General features: G+C 36.1%; 1 protein-coding gene across 1 annotated transcript in view; it reads right to left on the bottom strand.

The window, feature by feature from the left end:
• Window positions 1–3,568: 3,568 nt before the first annotated feature.
• LOC118761539 overlaps window positions 3,569–18,169 on the bottom strand; it is a gene marked incomplete at its 5' end in the record, with an annotated part of 30,850 nt that continues 16,249 nt past the window's right edge. Inside the window, 2 exons of the mRNA XM_036499549.1 lie at window positions 3,569–3,687; window positions 7,517–7,767. Coding sequence (XP_036355442.1) covers window positions 7,526–7,767 — 242 coding nt within the window. The remainder of the gene's footprint in view (window positions 3,688–7,516; window positions 7,768–18,169) is intronic.

Here is an 18,169-nt window from a genome sequence, read left to right as displayed (position 1 = left end):
TGTTTTAAACATCTCAGCAGTGATTCCTGATAGGCCGGGGCTTTTTCTTATACCCTTAATTGCTTTATCTACTAGGGAGCTGTCTATTCAGATAGCTGGTCCTTCTACTGGGTTAACATTTGGCAGGCTCTTCTCCTCATTCATTCTCTACATTCAGCAGTCTTTCATAATAGCTTCTCCAAGCCACTTTCTTTTCAGAAACATTAAATGCAAGTCTTTTCAGAAACTTAATGTTTCTATGTTGTTAAATACATAGATTCTCAACAAAACACTTTTTCAATGTAAAATAAAAACAAACTCTTTCGTGCCCAAAGTAATGTGTGTGTGTGTGAGAGAGAGGGGGGCAGGGAGAAAGATGAACAATTAAAATAAATAAATGATTTAAAATGAATATATTTTAATTGTTGTGTGAGAAAGTATATATAATCTGATTATAAAGTATAGTGTCTTTCAAAAACATCCTAAATTTGAATACTATATCTCGTGTATAAGAAAAAAAAACATTTTACATTTTTATTTTTGGTGAACACTGTCACTTACTCTATCTCTCCCTCACACACACACACACATCAACACACAACATCTGTCTCCCTCACACACACACATACATACATCAACACAACTTCTCTCTCCCTCACACACACACATTTTCACTTCGTTATGGCAAGAAGGGACTTAACTCATGTTAGCAAACTTCAAAATTGGTAAAAGTTAAGGTTGAAAATAGGTTTTTACTACTACCCGCTGGTGCTTCGGGAAAATAATTCGACAAAAATACAGTTAGGATCATGACAAATGTCCTCCTAAAATTGGAGCGACATATGCTAATTTGTGGACGTGCAAAATACATTCACGTACACATACACACATCCTGCATTTTTATATACAGATAAATACCAACAATATTATACACATATACATCATCATCATCATCATCGTCATTTAACATCCGCTTTCCATGCTAGCATGGGTTGGACGGTTTGACTGTCGGCTGGTGAACCAGATGGCTGCACCAAGCTCCAATCTGGCAGAGTTTCTACAGCTGGAGTCCCTTCCTAACACCAACCACTCCGAGAGTGTAGTGGGTGCTTTTATGTGCCACCAGCTTGGGGCCAGTCAGGCGGTACTGGCAACGACCTCGCTCGAATTTGTTTTTACACATGCCAACGGCACAGGTGCCAGTAAGGCGATGCTGGTAATGATCCCGCTCGAATGGTGCCTTCTACATGCCTCCTACAAGCCAGTTAGCCGCTCTGGCAACGATCACACTCAGATGGTGCTCTTAGCACCCTACTAGCACAGGGCACAAGTGCCAGTAAGGCGAAGCTGGCAACAATCACGCTCATATGGTGCTCATGCCTGTCATCGAATTTCACTTTGATTTTGATTTCGTTTCGATTTCAATTGCCTCAACAGGTCTTCGCAAACAGAGATTAGTGTTCAGAGAAGAAAAGGTACGCACAAGTGGGCTGGTTACACCCCTGGCACAGGCAAACGAGGTTATGGTCTCATTTGGCTTGCCGGGTCTTCTCAAGCACAGCATATTTCCATAGGTCTCGGTCATTAGTCATTTCCTTGGTGAGGCCTAAAGTTCGAAGATCGTGCTTCCCCACTTCATCCCAGGTCTTCCTGGGTCTACTTCTTCCACAGGTTCCCTCAACCGCTAGGGTGTGGAAATATAAACTAATGAACTAATGAAATAACTAGAAATAAACATCTGTATATCTGTATATGCAAGTACATATAGAGATACTAATATGTAAACAAGATACACCCATACGTGTATGCACATGTATAAACACATAAGCAAATTTATTTCACCTTTATATTTTTATTTATTCTTTATTCCTTATTTCTGCTTACTTATTTACCTTATTTTATTTTATTTATTATGTTTTATAAATACCAACAATGTTATCCATATATAGATATCCACATACACATAATATAATCCATGTATGCATATACACGCACATGCATTCACGCATAAACAAATTTTACTTCCCCTTTATTTCTATTTTTTATTCTTATCCTATTTATTCTATATTCATTATTCTGCTACCTTATTTTATTTTATTTTATTATATATATATTTAATCATGTACTTTTACTTTTATATAATTTAGTTGATTATTATCATTATTATTAAACTTCAATATAAATATTAATATCAAATAATGTGTGAATGAACTTTTATTGCTGCTCTTATGTATTTATGTACATTAATAAAAAACTTAGAAAGTAACATATATACACATGTAAGTTGACATATAAACCATTGGCATCCATAATTATTGTGTGTATATATATCTGTATCTCTGTATGTGCGTCTGTGTGTGTGTGTGCGTGCGTATATGTAAATATGAGCATAGACATGCGCACACACATATACAAACATGATCATAAACTTTATTTCTCTTTCACTTTAATATTATTTCATTTTATTCAGTAAATAATGTTCCTCTTACATAGTATAAATCATTATTCATGATTATTGTTATTAGTAATATTGAATTTAAAAATAAATGAATATTTTTAATGCATGCGTGCACACACACATATACATAGTAAACATAAATATATTTTCTGTGTATATTTGAATATTCCAGTAAATCGCTATGTAGTTCACATATTGTCCTTTTATGCACCCTGAAAATTTTCACCAAAGCATTTAAAATGCAAAATTTATTATATATATAAAGAGAGTTAATTAATTTGTTTGTCAACCAAAATGAAACTAAATGGTTCAGGGGAAGCTATTATGTTTTATCTATCTATATATATATTAGCTGATGTACCCAGTAATTCCTGGGAAAGCAGGGCTTATCTCTTTGTTCTGTTCTTAATCCAATAAGTAGCATATGCAAAATGGTATTAAAGAAGGGTAGGAAAATATTAGATTTATAAACCCCAAAATTCACTCCATAATTACCCACGGGCTTATGGCATAGTGGTTAAGAGCGCGCGCAGGCTACTAACCCAAGATTCCAAGTTCAATTCCAGGCAGTGACCTGAATGATAATACTAACATCAAAACTACTCTAATGGAAGACAAGGTTTACGATATCGGGAGAATATCGCCTTCTCTCATTATATCTTGAGAACCCAGGTTCGCAATTTCCCAAGACACCTGAGGGTATATCAGCCAAAACATTGTGTTAACAAGACAAGCAAGATGAGGACAAATATTCGTCAAATGTAAATAATATACAGCTGTATACTGTTTAAAAGTTGATAGGTTGAAATAAATTTTACAACCTACAATTTGTATTTTTATTAAACAATTTATTTTAGAAAAACAAAGAAAATCAACTATGTGAAGATTTTGGGGTAAAACCAAATTAACAAAGATGAAAGATCGTAGTACTTTTCTGTAATGAATGTAAATAAATTATTTTACAGGTTTGTAATAGAATTTTAAGCTTTCAACTTACATTCTACATTGATCCAATGTTTTTATGTAATTCTCTTTTACTGCACTTGTTAGAAGCATAACAAGTGTAAACCTCATTATTGTGTGTTCGATTGAGTTGAGAAAGTGTTAAATTTTGTGAGGTTTGTTACTTACTGGATCCCACCTGTAGCTGTACTTTTCTGGATATCCATTTATTGCCTTACAATGCAAAATACCTTTGCGACCTTCAAGAAAGGGTTCATCAGTCTTGATTTCTATTGTTTTAGGTGGATCTGTATAAAAGGAAATCAGATTATTTACGTAAATACTTGCATAAAGATATTTTATTTTTTGCTGTTACATTGGTGATTAATATTCCAAGTTGCATTAGATATAAAGTGATGCATAAAAATGAGAAAATTTTAAATAAATTCTATTAGTATTGCAATCTTTTACACTGAAAGAAATGTCCAATACAAATTTTCAAATCCTAACCAATATATTAGAAAATACACATCTATATAAAAATACTTGTATCCAAGAATTTCATCAGACTACCATTTAAGTTTTGAAGATGTTGGCAAAATTTAATTAGCAAGACACAAAGTTTCAGGAAAAGGATGCAGAATAAAAGGCAACATTGAATATAAGTCTACATAGGTTCCACAACTACTATCATTAAATAAAATAAAATAAAAATGTGTATGATGAAATATTACATTTTTGTAAATTGGGACTGCTGATAATGATAGAATTGTAATAAAATAAGGGAAGTTTAATGTCAAACTAAAATACCACAATATAGGTGTTTTTAAAAAAGGAATTTATGAAAATTTGTTGGTGCAGGCTTTTCATAATGTTTTACCTACATTTTGCAAAACTTCATAAATTGCATTACATTATTAATTTCTTTATACCTTCCTCAAAACAGATATTTTTTCCATACCTACCAGATCTCAAGAGCACAGAGTATTTCTTAATTGTGCTGTTATCTAATATCCATTTTAATTCCCAGAGTAAAACCAAGTGGTAAGATTAGCTGTAATGGATCTATAATACTGTACATTTTGACTATTATACCTGCCCTATTAACAAATGTAAATGGGCTTATTTTTTTCTGACATATGGATTCTTAATATGTATATATCTTCCTCAAAATAGACATGCACTATCATCATAGAGATGATGATAATCATCATTGCTGCCACTACCACTATCATCTTGTGTCTGCTTTCCATGCTAGCATGACAATACGTTTTAACAAGGTCCTGCAGGCCAGAGAACCACATCTTGCTTAAAAGTCAGTTTTAGCATGCTTTATGTATACCTTTCCTAATGCCAACCACTTTACAGAGTTTACTGGGTGCTATTTTCATAGCATCAACTCTAATGAGGTTCCTTTGAAACTTGCAAGACTGAAGAGCTATTCAACTAATGGGGAAGATAAGAGATAGGGTGGATGCTTTAAGCAAGGAGTTGAGATGTTAAAGTATCACTGTGGAGGGTGGCAGAAAGATGTATGGCAACTATTTATTTTGCATCAATGGGTGGGAAGGACTGGAATGGGACTCAAGAGGTAAAAATGGTGATGACAAGGTAACAGAACATACATGCATGGTAACATGTCCAAGAGATAAATGGAGAGAGAAGGATACAGGAGAATAATGAAGGTTTGCGAAAAGGCTGTAAGAGTGTGAAAGGAGAGTGAGGTGGATATAAACATGAGGTGAATGAGGTCAGTAGTATATAGAAGATAAATGTAGAGAAGGGTGAACAAGGGTGGAGGTAACCAGTATGAGTGAGGTACAATTGAGAATGAGGAATGAAGGCTGATTGAGAATAGTATAGAGAAGAGTGGTGATCAGCAGTACAGAGATGGCAATGGTATGGTATATAGTAGCAGGTTCTATATCAGTTTCTTACAAGAGCAGAAAAATGTAGTATATTGGGAAATGATAGAGGAATGTGTGATAGCGTGATGAGGGATAGAACTCAGGTTGCAAGTGGAGGAGACTGAGGGGATAGGATGCTGGATGTAGAATTAGAGATTGCGAGTGAGATGTGAGGATGAGAAGTGGAGTTGAGGTTGTGAGTGAAGTGAATGTGAAAATTGAAACCCAACGAGGAAAGGAATGTAGTCATGGATGACAAAAATGAGGAATGAGTATCAATAGGAAGTGGCAGCGATCCAGAAGTTACAAATGAAGATGAGAGTTTAAGATGGATATTAACAAGGGTGAGGTAGGGATTGTCAATTGTTACAATGAGGAGAATGGAAGTGGCTTGAAGGGGGAACTTGTTGTCTGGATAGATGGGGGAGACGACTCAGGTGCATAGTGTACATATATATATATATTACGCTTTGAGAGCCTTAGCCATGATGTGCAATCATAGGAAGGTAAATCATGTTGAGTACTGCATATCACTAATCAACTTGGTTTGTCATCTCTTCCATGAGTGCCAGCATCCTGAGATCAGCCTTCACTACCTCATCCCATGTCTTTCTCTCACACAGGTTTCATCTACTGTGAGTGATCATTACTTTATATACAACTGTCTTATCCATACATATTACATACCCAAACTAATGTATACTACATTTAATTCTTGGCCAGTTGTTCTCCTCAACACATTGTATTCCATCAATCTTTCACACTAACATTGCATATCTAGTGGAGCATGTATGCTTTATTTATTTCTAGTCTTTTCAGGTCCTCCACATTCAAGGCTCATGTCTCACTATCATGGAGCATTTCAAGTTGAAAAAAGCATCATAAAGTCAGCTTTTCACACTGAGAGAAAAACTTTATGTTTATGACAGAAGTAATAAATCCATGGACTTTCTCTACTCAGATTTTACATTGGCTACTACACTTTGAGAACAATTTCCACCAATACTGTTTTGATCACCTAGATAACAAAAGCTCTCTATTACATCTAGAAATCTTCCTGGGCTTTTGAAGGCTTCATTTCTCATGTTCACTTAAAGTTTATTGCTCCAGCACACCTGCTATATACAATGTCACTTTGTCAACCTACCCATAATTCCATTGTATCTCTTGCACATACACAGTTTGCACTGGATACACTATATCAACTTTCCACCCATTTCTTTTTTACATATGAAACAAGGTAATTATCCAGATGGATGAAGGGTCTTGTATGTTTTCTGATTTACTAAGATTTGAATGTTTACCAAGGTAATGAGGCCCTTTGATTCCATGCTTTGCTTTCACACCTGTAATGTTTTCCCAGTCTTACTCCAGCTTCAGCCATAAAAAGGAGAACATGAGCAAATAAGAATTCCTGTAGACACCTAATCTTAAACTCCCCTGGAGGTCTTTGATAAATAGAAAGAGACTAAGCACTGATGGTATCCTACCTACACACTAAAGTCATCACTGTACTCATTGCTATTTCTCATATTGCTGACAATACACCTGTATATGGATTGTATGGCTCACATAAGCCATTCTTATACTCCTAGCTTCATCAATAATTACTAGATCCCCAAATGAGTAACCTTTGTCAAAGGCTTTCTCTAGGTCAACAGGTTCTTCACTTGTTGACTCACTAGGAATATGATATCAGTACTTCTTTTTTCCAGAACAAAACTGAACTGCATCTCATCTAGTTTAACTGTCAATTATCAACAGAGCCATAACTCTTTTTCTGACTTTAATGAACTAGTCCAGTAATTTGATATCCCTCTAATTACTGATCTCTTTTCCTAAATAAAATTTAAAGAGCTCCCAGATATTTAGCCATAAATCTTTAAATTGTTTCAACTTCAAAGTTGTGGTCATGCTGGGGCACTATTTATAATGGCATTTGACCATAAGTTTATTTCCTCTGTATATTCAACTTGCATGATAAAACTACACAAATTCCAACAATGCAATTAGATACATAGTTCCAGAAGAATAACAACGCTCACACTGGTTTGGAATCACAGGATATTATTATTTTTTCTTTCCTTCACTCAAAAACCTACAGCCAAACCAACCAACATATACAAAAGACTAAATCTTACAGTTAAAATTTTTTTTCATATTTGAATTAAAAAAAGAAAATGATAAAAACAGAAGATAAAATTTTCAAAAGATGCTTCATTATACTCACAATGAATAGTTAAATTCTTTTCACGAGACACATTTGCAGCAATATGAATGCCCGACACTTGACTGTTTGATGAGATTTGGAAGGTATTACATTAATTTCAACTTCTTCTTTACTAGTATTTGAGTATTTTTCATACTCCAGGGTTACACTTGCTGGTGGATTACCACCTTTCCAACTGCAGCGGAATTTGGTTGGAGTATCAACACATACTTTTCCTCCAGAAACATCTAGTATCATATTTTCTGGAGAATCTATGAATTTCAGAACATAAAGAGTTAAAAGAAAAACAAACAAAATCAAATTAGTGCACTTAATAAAAGAACAAAAAAGTAAAGAAAAAAACAAACCAGAAGTATATTTTGAAGAAAATTAGCAATTTTTCAAAATTTTTTAAATATGTTTCTAATAATAAAGATTTGAACATTGGTCACATTTGTAATAAATCAGGTACAATTTTGAGAGGAGGGGCTATGTCAATATCAATGACCCAAGATGGGTTCTCTCTTTTACTGGCCTTGAAGAAATGGAAGTCAAAAATCAATTTCAATAGAATTTGAACTCAGAATGTAAACAGGCCTAACTAAATAATGCATTGTATTTTGTCCCATCCTCTGCTGATGCTGCTTATTTACCACATTAATTACTTTGGATTTTAGGGCAGTGAGCGGGCAGAACCATTAGCATATCAGGAAAAATGCTTAGTGGCATTTCAACCAACTTTATATTCTGAGGTCAAATTTTGCTGAGATCAACTTTGCATTTCATCCTTCCAGGGTCAATAAAATAAGTACCAAGTAGGACACTGGAGTCAACGTAATCAACTTACTCCAACTCCTAAAATTGCAGGCCTTGTGCCAAAATATGGAACCAATAATTACTTTTGGTTTTTGCAAAAGGCCAGCAATTTCGAGGTGAAGTGTGTTAGCTGATAACATCAACCACCTGACTTAATTTCTTTATTTTTATCAACATTGGAAGGACTAAGGGTGAATTTAATCTCACTAGGAAATGAATGCAAATATTGCAACACATCTTGTTTGACACATCTTGTCTGTCAGATTGATACCATAATAATAATAATAACAATAATGATAATAATCTAAAACTAAAGGCACAAGGCCTGTAATTTGGTGGGAGGGGACTAAATAATTACATCAACCCCAGTATTTCACTTGTACTTAATTTATCAACTCCAAAAGGATGAAAGGCAAAGTCAACCTCTGAGGAATTGAACTCAGAACATAGGAATGGGTGAAATACTGCTAAACATTTTGCCTGGTGTGCCAATGATTCAGCCAGCTTGCCATCTTGAATAACAATAACCCTATTATAGGCACAAGGTGAAATTTTGAGGGAGGTGGGGTTAGCCAATTACAATGAGACCCTAGTCATCTGCAAAGATGAAAGACAACCTCGTGCCATTTGAATTCAGAATATAAAGACAAATGAAATGTTGCAAACATTTTGTTTAGCATGCTAATGGTCTTGTCAGTTCACTGCCTTAACAATAATAATAATGATTTCAAATTCTGGCTCAAAGTCAGCAATTTTGAGGGAGGGGCATGGTGATTACATCTATCCCAGGGTTCAACTGGTACTTATTTTATCAACCTCGAAAAGTTGAAAGGTAAAGTTGACCTCAGCAAAATTTGAACTCAAAACATACAAATGGATGAAATGTTGCTAGGAATTTTGCCTGGTGTGCTTACAATTCTGCTAGCTTACTGCCACAATAATAATAATAATAATATAATAATAATAATAATAATAATAAAGGTGACAGTTAGACAATTTTCCAGGAATTAGTCAATATCACCAATATTATACAATTTTATTTTGTTTTATCAACACCAAAAGAGTGAAAGGTACACCTGACCATTGCAAGAATAGAACTCAGTACATAAAGTGTTGGAACAAACACCACAAAGCATTTTTCTAATGCTTCAAAGATTCTGCTAGTTTACTACATTAACAACAACAGCTACAATTTCTTTCATTTGCAAGCTGGGTGATGGATGAGGGAGACAATACACAAAGATGAAGATAAAATGTGGTGATTTAAATAGAATTGCATGATAAAAATGTGTAGAAAACATACACAGTAAAAATACAAAACAAGGTAAAATGTATACATAGTTGTTGGCACCACTCTGTCCAGATTTGGTTCATTTGATGCCTCCACAATACTTAAACTTGACATGGCTGAGAAGGCCAAGTCAGGAATGGAACAACCTCACGCATTGACTGCATGGCAGGGTGGGTGTGGACTTGGCTGCAGTTGTCAGGCCTTGCATTGCTTTCTTTTGCTTCTTCTTCAGTCTTTCTCCTCAAAAGTAGAACAACTGAAATGAATTGCTCTTCGCCAAGGTGGACAGTTGACAATTTCAGTTTCCAGGTATTAAGGGTGATTGCAGCTTGAAGGATTGAAGACTTCAGTTGTTCTTTGAATCTGCAGTTTGGGGGTCTTCAATGCCATTGACGAACTCACTGTAGAGGATGGGACTGTTCAGATGATATATGTCTTGACCACTTGAGGCAATGCAACTTGAGGATGGCAACTTCAATGCTTGGCATTTCTGAATGATCGAGGACTTTGTAGATGACGTGTCAGTCCTGCCATTTGATATTGAGGATCTGTTAAAGCTTAGCTGGTTGGAAATGCTCAAACTTTTTCAAGTCTTTTCAATACAGAGTCCATGTCTCACATGTGTAGAGCAAGGTGAAGATGACAAGGACATGGAACACCATGAATTTTGTTCAGAGAGGGAGCCTGTGGTTGTTGAATACTTGCTTGCTGTGTCTTCTAAAAGCTAAATGAGTGGATTTGATTCTGTGGTCGATGTCCCTTTTGTATGGTCCAGATTGTGAGAGAGTGCTGCTGAGGTACTGGAAATAACTGATGACTTCCAGTGGTGCCCCCTTTGTTGACAGTAGCTTCTAGTATTTCTTGTCCAGGAACAGACTACACAAGTCTTTTCATTTTGTCCTCATTCACTTCCATCCCAAAGCAATGGTAGGCTTCTAAGACAAGAGTCAAACAGTGCTGGAGGTCAACAACAGAGGCAATAGGAGTAGCACTGTCATTTGTGTACTGGAACTTCTTGATGCTGCTATTTGATGTTCAAGTTTTGGATCTTAGGCGTGCCAGGTTATAGAGTCTGCTATGCAGGTGATAGCGGATATTGACACTGAGAGAGTTATGTGAGATTTCATTGAACATCACTATCAGGTTGAAGGAGAACAAGGTAAGAGCCAAGATGCAGCCTTCTTTCAGACCTCTGGAGATGGAGAATGATTCAGAAAGTGCATTTAGTTTGCAAACATCCTACCATGCCATCATAGAGATGTGAGATCTCACATTGGTTATCGGTCCAGCAACCTATTTGTTTGTACACTGACCACTGAAAATACTCAATAAAATTGATAATATTTCAGGCTTTGCTTGTTATTGACCATTCTGCACATAACAGTTCACTTATTTTCTAAAAATGGATTGGTGAGAGTCAACTTGGTGGTGTATTGGCAATCCACGTATTATTTCACTGTGATGTCTACATGTCCTTATAAAAAGCAAAGTTTGTTTGTTTCTAGGTTGACCACTGAAAACACTAAATAAAATTGGCAACATTTTAGGATTTTTACATCATTTGAATTAATCTAACCATTCTGCAGATAACTGTGCACTTATTTTCTGAAAACAGAATGAAAAGGGGGCAAGTAGGAGGTGTACTGGCTACTATTTCTAGCAATTCACATACAGTCTATTTCACTATTATGACTGCTGAAAATACTAAATAAAATTGATAGTATTTCTGGTTTTGTGTATCAAAGTGGCTGAGTTCCTTTCAAGTGTTGGGCCTCACGGAGGCAATGACCAAGACCTTTGGCATTATGTCGTGCTTGAGAAGAAGACCCATCAAGCCAAGCAAAATCACAGATGCAGCAGATACCAGTGTCACACTAATTGGCACCTGTGCCAGTGGCTCATAAACACACCTCAGTGTCATGCCAGTGGCATGTAAAAGCACCCATTACACACTCAGACTGGTTGGCGTTATGAAGGGCATCCAGCTGTAGAAAACGATGCCAAATCAGACTGGAGTCTGGTGCAGCCTTCCAGCATACCAGTCCAGTCAAACCATCCAACCCATGCCAGCACGGCCAATTAAATGATGATGATGATTCCGCACATAACTGTACACATATTTTCTGAAAATAGATGGGGGTGACTTGGTGGTGTATTGGCTCCTATTTCAAGCAATCTACATACTATTTCACTGAAAAAAACCCAAAGTTTGTTTGTTTTTACACTGACCATTGTGAACAAAAATATAAAAAGCAAAGTTTGTTTGTTTATGTAGTGAAAAAATACATTTGTTAATATAGATATGTATATACATTAATACCTAATACATTATTCATCATTATCTCATTTGAATTTCGTTTTCATGTATTATCAGTTTTCATGTTACATTTGATAACATCTATAAACAAGATTTTTGTCCTTGGTAGCAACTGTTATTTCCTATATATTTACCCCTAGAAAGTATAAAAAATGGCTTATATTCCTTTCAAACTTTGCTTTTGTTACATTTATTCAAACCCCAAAGAATCCCTCTCAACACATGGCTATAATGCTCCACCACTACTACTCAGCTCACAATTAGAGATGCACAGATTGTCAACCAATAACAGGCATGCTCAAGTGATAAAGATCAAGCAAATGACAAGCAAATATGTGGTATCAAGCAGATTATATGTTACAACAATATTTCTGCTTCAGCAGCTCAGCAGTAAATTAGTCTGAAGTTAAAATATTTTTCATAATTCACATCGTTTCCAGGCAACAATCAACTCCAACTTACAATTTTCTATTAAAAATTTACACACAACACATACATATGTATCTATTGTATCTATATACATACATGCATATAAATATGTATGTATATGTAGCACTTGTCACTATGTCAAAATTATTCTATTGACCTGTGAACTGTTTTCATGATGTGCATAATTATGGATACACGTAATGCATAAATATAACATTGTGGACCCACGTGCATGTCACTACTAGTAATGCATGCTTCATGTATGCACTTATGCATACAAGTGTATGTCTCATATATATGTGTGTACAATGTGATGATAGTTATAATTTAGAAATGTATATTATCATGATGTGCACAGCTACTTCTGTAGCGCCAAAGACTAATTGTTGCCTTAATAATAATAATAATGTCAAAGACTTCCAATTTACCTGAAACCTCCACCATAGTTGCATATCCACAAAAGATAATCAGAACCGATGGAAATTTTAATTGTTATCTATGTTGCAACCTGTACCTGTACCTGCTAACTCTAGGCTGCAGGACCCATTATATTCAAGCAAGCAAATGCTAAGATCCTGATTTTGCAAAGAAACAACTTCCCTCCCAGGCTTCCTAGATTCACAAGCTCAGAGCTGCCACAATCAATGTCAGAACAAGGAAAGGTACGTCTGGTGAGATTGTTGAAATGCTTGAGTGGAGGCATGTGGATGCAAGAGGTTATGATGAAAGTGATCAACTAGACTGCTCACAAACCAAAATAGAAAAGGAGGTTATGGAAGCTCAAGTATCCTTCAAATGGGCAAAGACTTTAGAGATGTTCTTAATGAAACCTTTCATGAGTAGGTAGAGATGGAGTCATGCAACATAGAGGACAATTGGGAGTTCTTATGGGACAATCAACAAAATGTGACAGATCAAACCTATGATTGGAGCAGTTTCTTTCTCTCAGACCAAGGTTGACAAAGTGGTGAAACAGTGAGATTGATGGAGTTATAAAAGAGAAGAGGCAGTCTTGGAAATAATGGAAGAGTGTGGGTACTAAAGAAACATACCAGATAGCTAAAAAAGAAGCAAGGCGTCAGGTATATTTGGCTTGGGCAGAAACAGAAAGGGAGAGTTTTGCCAATGTTTTACAGTGTGAAGATCAGAGATTTGAGGTATTTCAGATTGCTAGACCGTGTGTTAGAGAGAAACAAGATGTTGTGGGGGAGAAGGATGTACCAACAGATAATGGTACGCTTGCTCTTAGTGATCCTGAAAAGAAAGTGGCATAGAAAAGTTATTATGAAAGACTATTAAATGTGGAGAATGAATGGAAGAAAGAGAGTCTCCGTCATGTGAACCCAACACAGGGACCATCTATCCTAGTTGACAGTAGCATGATACATAAGGCAATTAAAGATACGAGGTAGTATCAAAAAGTTCCCGGACTAGTTATATTTAATACAAAATTATTTACTTACTAAGTCTTAACATCATCTCCTTCGAAATAGTCACCTTGTGTGACAATACTCTTGTCTCAGCATTCCTGCCTCTTTTGGAATCCAACCAGAAAGTTGTTTTCCATAAGTGAGTTGAGGATCTTCTGTGATTAAAAGTATTAGAACCATGAACATTGAGCTGCATTTTCATCTTGGGAAATAGATGGAATTCTGCAGGCACTAAATTTGGCGAACATGGTGGGTGTGGAAGTCATACCATATTGTTTTGGGGGAGAAACTCATGAGTGAGGGGAGCTTGGTAACAGGGTACACTGTTATGAAGAATCCAATTCTTCACACTCCATAAATCTGGTTGCTTTCACCAAATGTCCCTTCCTCAAATGTTTCAAAATATCACAGAAGTTACAATTGACAGTCTGGCTCTGGAGGATGAACCCTCAATGCACAATATCACAGATGACGAAGAAAATGATGAGCATGTTGTTGATTGAGCTGTGACTCTGTCGTGCCTTCTTCAGTCATGGAGATGAAGGGCTCTTCCACTGTGATGACTGCTGCTTTGTCTCAGGGTCAAACCTGTAGGCTCAACTCTTGTAACTGGTGATGATCCTTGACATAAAAGATGAGTCATCAGTGGCATACTACGAAGATCTTGACAAACTTCAACATGATACTCTTTCTGCTCAGTAGGTGAGAGACAAACTTGGCAGAAACACACCACATGTTCAATTCAGGTATTAGAATTGCCTGCATGGACCCATACAACAGACCAACAACATCAGCAATGTCATTCATTCCTCCGACAGTCCTCATGCACAAGCTGATGAATTTTCTCCACTTTCCTGGGGGTGATGCTTGTTCCAGGTCTTCCAGATTGCTCAGTGTCTTTCAGGAATGTTCTTCCACTTTTGCAGCACCTGTACCACTCAAAATATTGTGTATGATCCATTGCTTTGATACAAGAAGCCTAATTGTCCATTTTTATTATTATTATTGTGTATATGTATGTGTGCTTTAATGTATCATCATCCTTTTAATAACAAATGTTCCATGCTCACATGCAACTGTGGACATGAAGTTTTTACATGGCACTGGCAGCAGTAACATCACTAAGTAAGTAACTTGCAAGGCAAGACTCCTCAACTGAGAGGAGGAAGAGTATCAAAAGAAGTGGCTTTGTGCTAAGTGATAAGAGGAATAGAGGGACAGAAATAACTGCTTTGCAGTAGAGGAGATGCATGGCTACCTCAGCTGGAAAAAGAAAGGGTGAGAGAGATGATTACGTGATGGGGGGAGGAGTGCATTCAAGTTACAGGGAGGTGTAAGTAATTGGATAGGGTGAGTGGATAGGTAAGTTTATGAGAATGCAAAAGAAGAGTGAAAGGTTGAGGGGAAGGGCTGTAGCAAGTGGACACAAGCAGACAGAGGAAGAGTGTGAGGAGGATATGTTGTTGGGAAGAGATTTGACGGGGACACATTTTGTGCAGGTAGGTTTACAAAGGTGCAAAGGGAGAGTGGGAGATAGAAGGGAGGGGAATACAGTGAGTGGTGAATATGGATGGAAGGAGGGGGAGGTGTTTGGATTGTGTGGGAGAAGTTTGCCTGGAACATAGGCATAAATGACATGCCTTAATTGTCCTGATTTTACTTAGCTGGATGAATCTTCTCAAGCACAGCGAATCACCAACTGTTTCACAGGGGTTTTGTTGATTACAATGACTCCAGTACTTGACTGTACTTACTTTATCGACCCAAAATGATGAAAGGCAAAATCACCTTCAGGTGGAATTTGAACTCAGGATGTAAAAACAAGAAATGCTGCTAAGCACTTTGCCCAGTGCAGTAATGATTGAGCCAGCTCACTGTCTTATATGGAAATAATAATAATAATCAAAAAAACAGTATGGTATTCAATGCTTTATAGGATATATAAGTATTTCAACAAAATTCTGAATTAACTATTTAACAGTTGTAGAAACATTATGCAACTTTACATTTGACCTCATTAGTATCTCTCAATAAATACAACAGATTTAAAGCTCCAAGTATATACACTTTTCCCAATAATAGTAATAGTGTATAGGAGTTTTGACATCTGTGGCTGCATTATGTTTCTACAAATGTGATATAAATACTTTGGCATTTTTCGGAAACACATGTATGTCCAATAAAGTGATGGATACCATACTGGTTTTTTAATTATTACTATCATCAGTGTTGTTGTTATTTGGCTTGTATTCTGCACAGTAGCCTACCCCAAGTTTGATGCCCTGTATCATAATACATTGGATATTAGTGTGAAGTGCGAACCCACAAATGAGCCTGATCTTTGGCGACATATCGTACTTTACAGCGTCTTTCTTTTAATATATACTAGTGTGAACAAGCTATCTTCAAGATAGCAAGTCTTACATTGGTTTGATATCATTGTATCATATATATATATATATATGTAATCAAAAAATGCAACAAGGGTATACAGAAGTAATGCAGTACAATCGTTTCACACGTAATTCCATTTAATTGAACAATGCAATCATTAAATCAATTTAAATGCAGAGCAATCTTCAACTGCATAAAGACATAGAATTTATTTAAATTAAATCAGATGGACACATTAGTATAATTTTACATAAAATCTCCAAGAAGGTAAGGAGATTTACAGAGAACATGCTATCTTCACTTCAGCTTAGAAGTTACTAAGGAAGAAAGACTTGTTACAGATTTTGCTTGTCACTGTTTTATGGGGTCAGTTTTAATTTATAGACTAGTTTATCAAATCTTTGTATATCTAAGGCCAAAAGAGCAAGGAGTAATGCCTGTCAGGAAGTGGGCTGAGGGAATCAACAGAAATCATAATGGGTATAGTCATAAAAAACTATCAAGATTTATTTTGAAGCAGTATCATGAGATTTGGTAAAGGAAAACTGAAATCAAGATTTTAGCTTCCATTTAAAGGGGCAGGCCACTATTAGACCATTTATAATGAAAAATGGGAAATCTTATGTGGTACTATAGTTAAAAATTTGAAACATTTTAAACAATATTTCCATATTTTATAAGTTAAAATTTAGGGTTATTCAGAAGAATATTAAAACAAAAGGATGAAAAGATTTTTTTGAATACTTTTGAGTATATACCAAACTTTTACCACATTAGAGGGAGGAAAAGAAGTTATCTCATAATAGCTTAATATTTATACTTATTATATACTTAAATACGAACTTATCAGATTGTATCTATGAAGAATGATCAATTAGTATATACTGGTATTTAATAAAGGTGTACTGAGGTAAGAGAGCATACTAACTATATATTAATTAAATTATAATCTAAGCAGTTTATTTTAAGTAGTGAATATACCAGTATTGTTTTGTATATGCTCAGTATGAATTTATAGAGGTACAAAATTAGATTCATTTTATAAATAAATAAAGGCTATTTTAAAATAATAGATAATAAAATAATCAGGTAGGGCAGAACACCATTTTCTCCTAACCACTCAGTTGAAGTCGACTCTCGGTCACTCGTTGGATCAGTGTCCTCCAGTCAGTTCTATCCTGGGCCGCTTCTTTCAGACTGGCTATGTCCATTCCGGTATCACTCTTGATGGTGTCAAGCAAGCAGGTTCTCGGTTGGATTCTTCCTCTCTTGCCACTGACCATTCCGAGCATGATGTCCTTCTCCAGGGATTTTCTCCGCATAATATGACCGAAATATGCCAATCTATGCTTGGTGATCCTAGCTTCTAGCAACATTTCCGACCTTATCTGCTTAAGAACTTCTCCATTGGTGAGCCTCGCTGTCAATGGAATCCGTAAAAGTCTTCTCCAACACCAAAGCTTAAATGCATTAATTCTCTTCTGGTCAGCTTTCTTTAGTGTCCATGTCTCGCATCCATATGTTGCTATTGGGAAGACAATTGCATTCACCAATCTGCATTTGGTAGCGAGTCTGATGTCTCTACTCTTCCAGACCCTGCTCATGCTGACCATTGCCTCTCTGCCTAGTACTATCCTAGTACTATCTTATTTCTGGAGTGCAGTTACCATCTTGATTTATTTTGGAGCCAAGGAAGATGGAATCATCAACCACTTCAATCTCTTCATTATCGATCTTGATGCTGATGTTTGTCATGGCTGATGTTGACATGATCTTTGTTTTCTTAACATTGAGGTACAGCCTAAATTTCTCACTCTCTTTCTTGACCAGCAGGACAAGATCCTCCAGATCCTTACCACTCTCCGCCAGCAGGGTTATATCATCTGCATAGCGAAGGTTATTAATATTTCTTCCTCCAATCCTAACTCCAATGCTGCTATCCTCCAGGCCTGCATTCCTCATGACCTTTTCAGTGTACATGTTGAAGGCTGCTGGTG

This window comes from Octopus sinensis, unplaced genomic scaffold, assembly GCF_006345805.1.
Source record: "Octopus sinensis unplaced genomic scaffold, ASM634580v1 Contig14907, whole genome shotgun sequence".
NCBI classification, from domain to species: Eukaryota; Metazoa; Mollusca; class Cephalopoda; order Octopoda; family Octopodidae; genus Octopus; species Octopus sinensis.
Note: the sequence above shows the minus strand (reverse complement) of the source record. Positions and strands in the feature narration are given on the sequence as shown.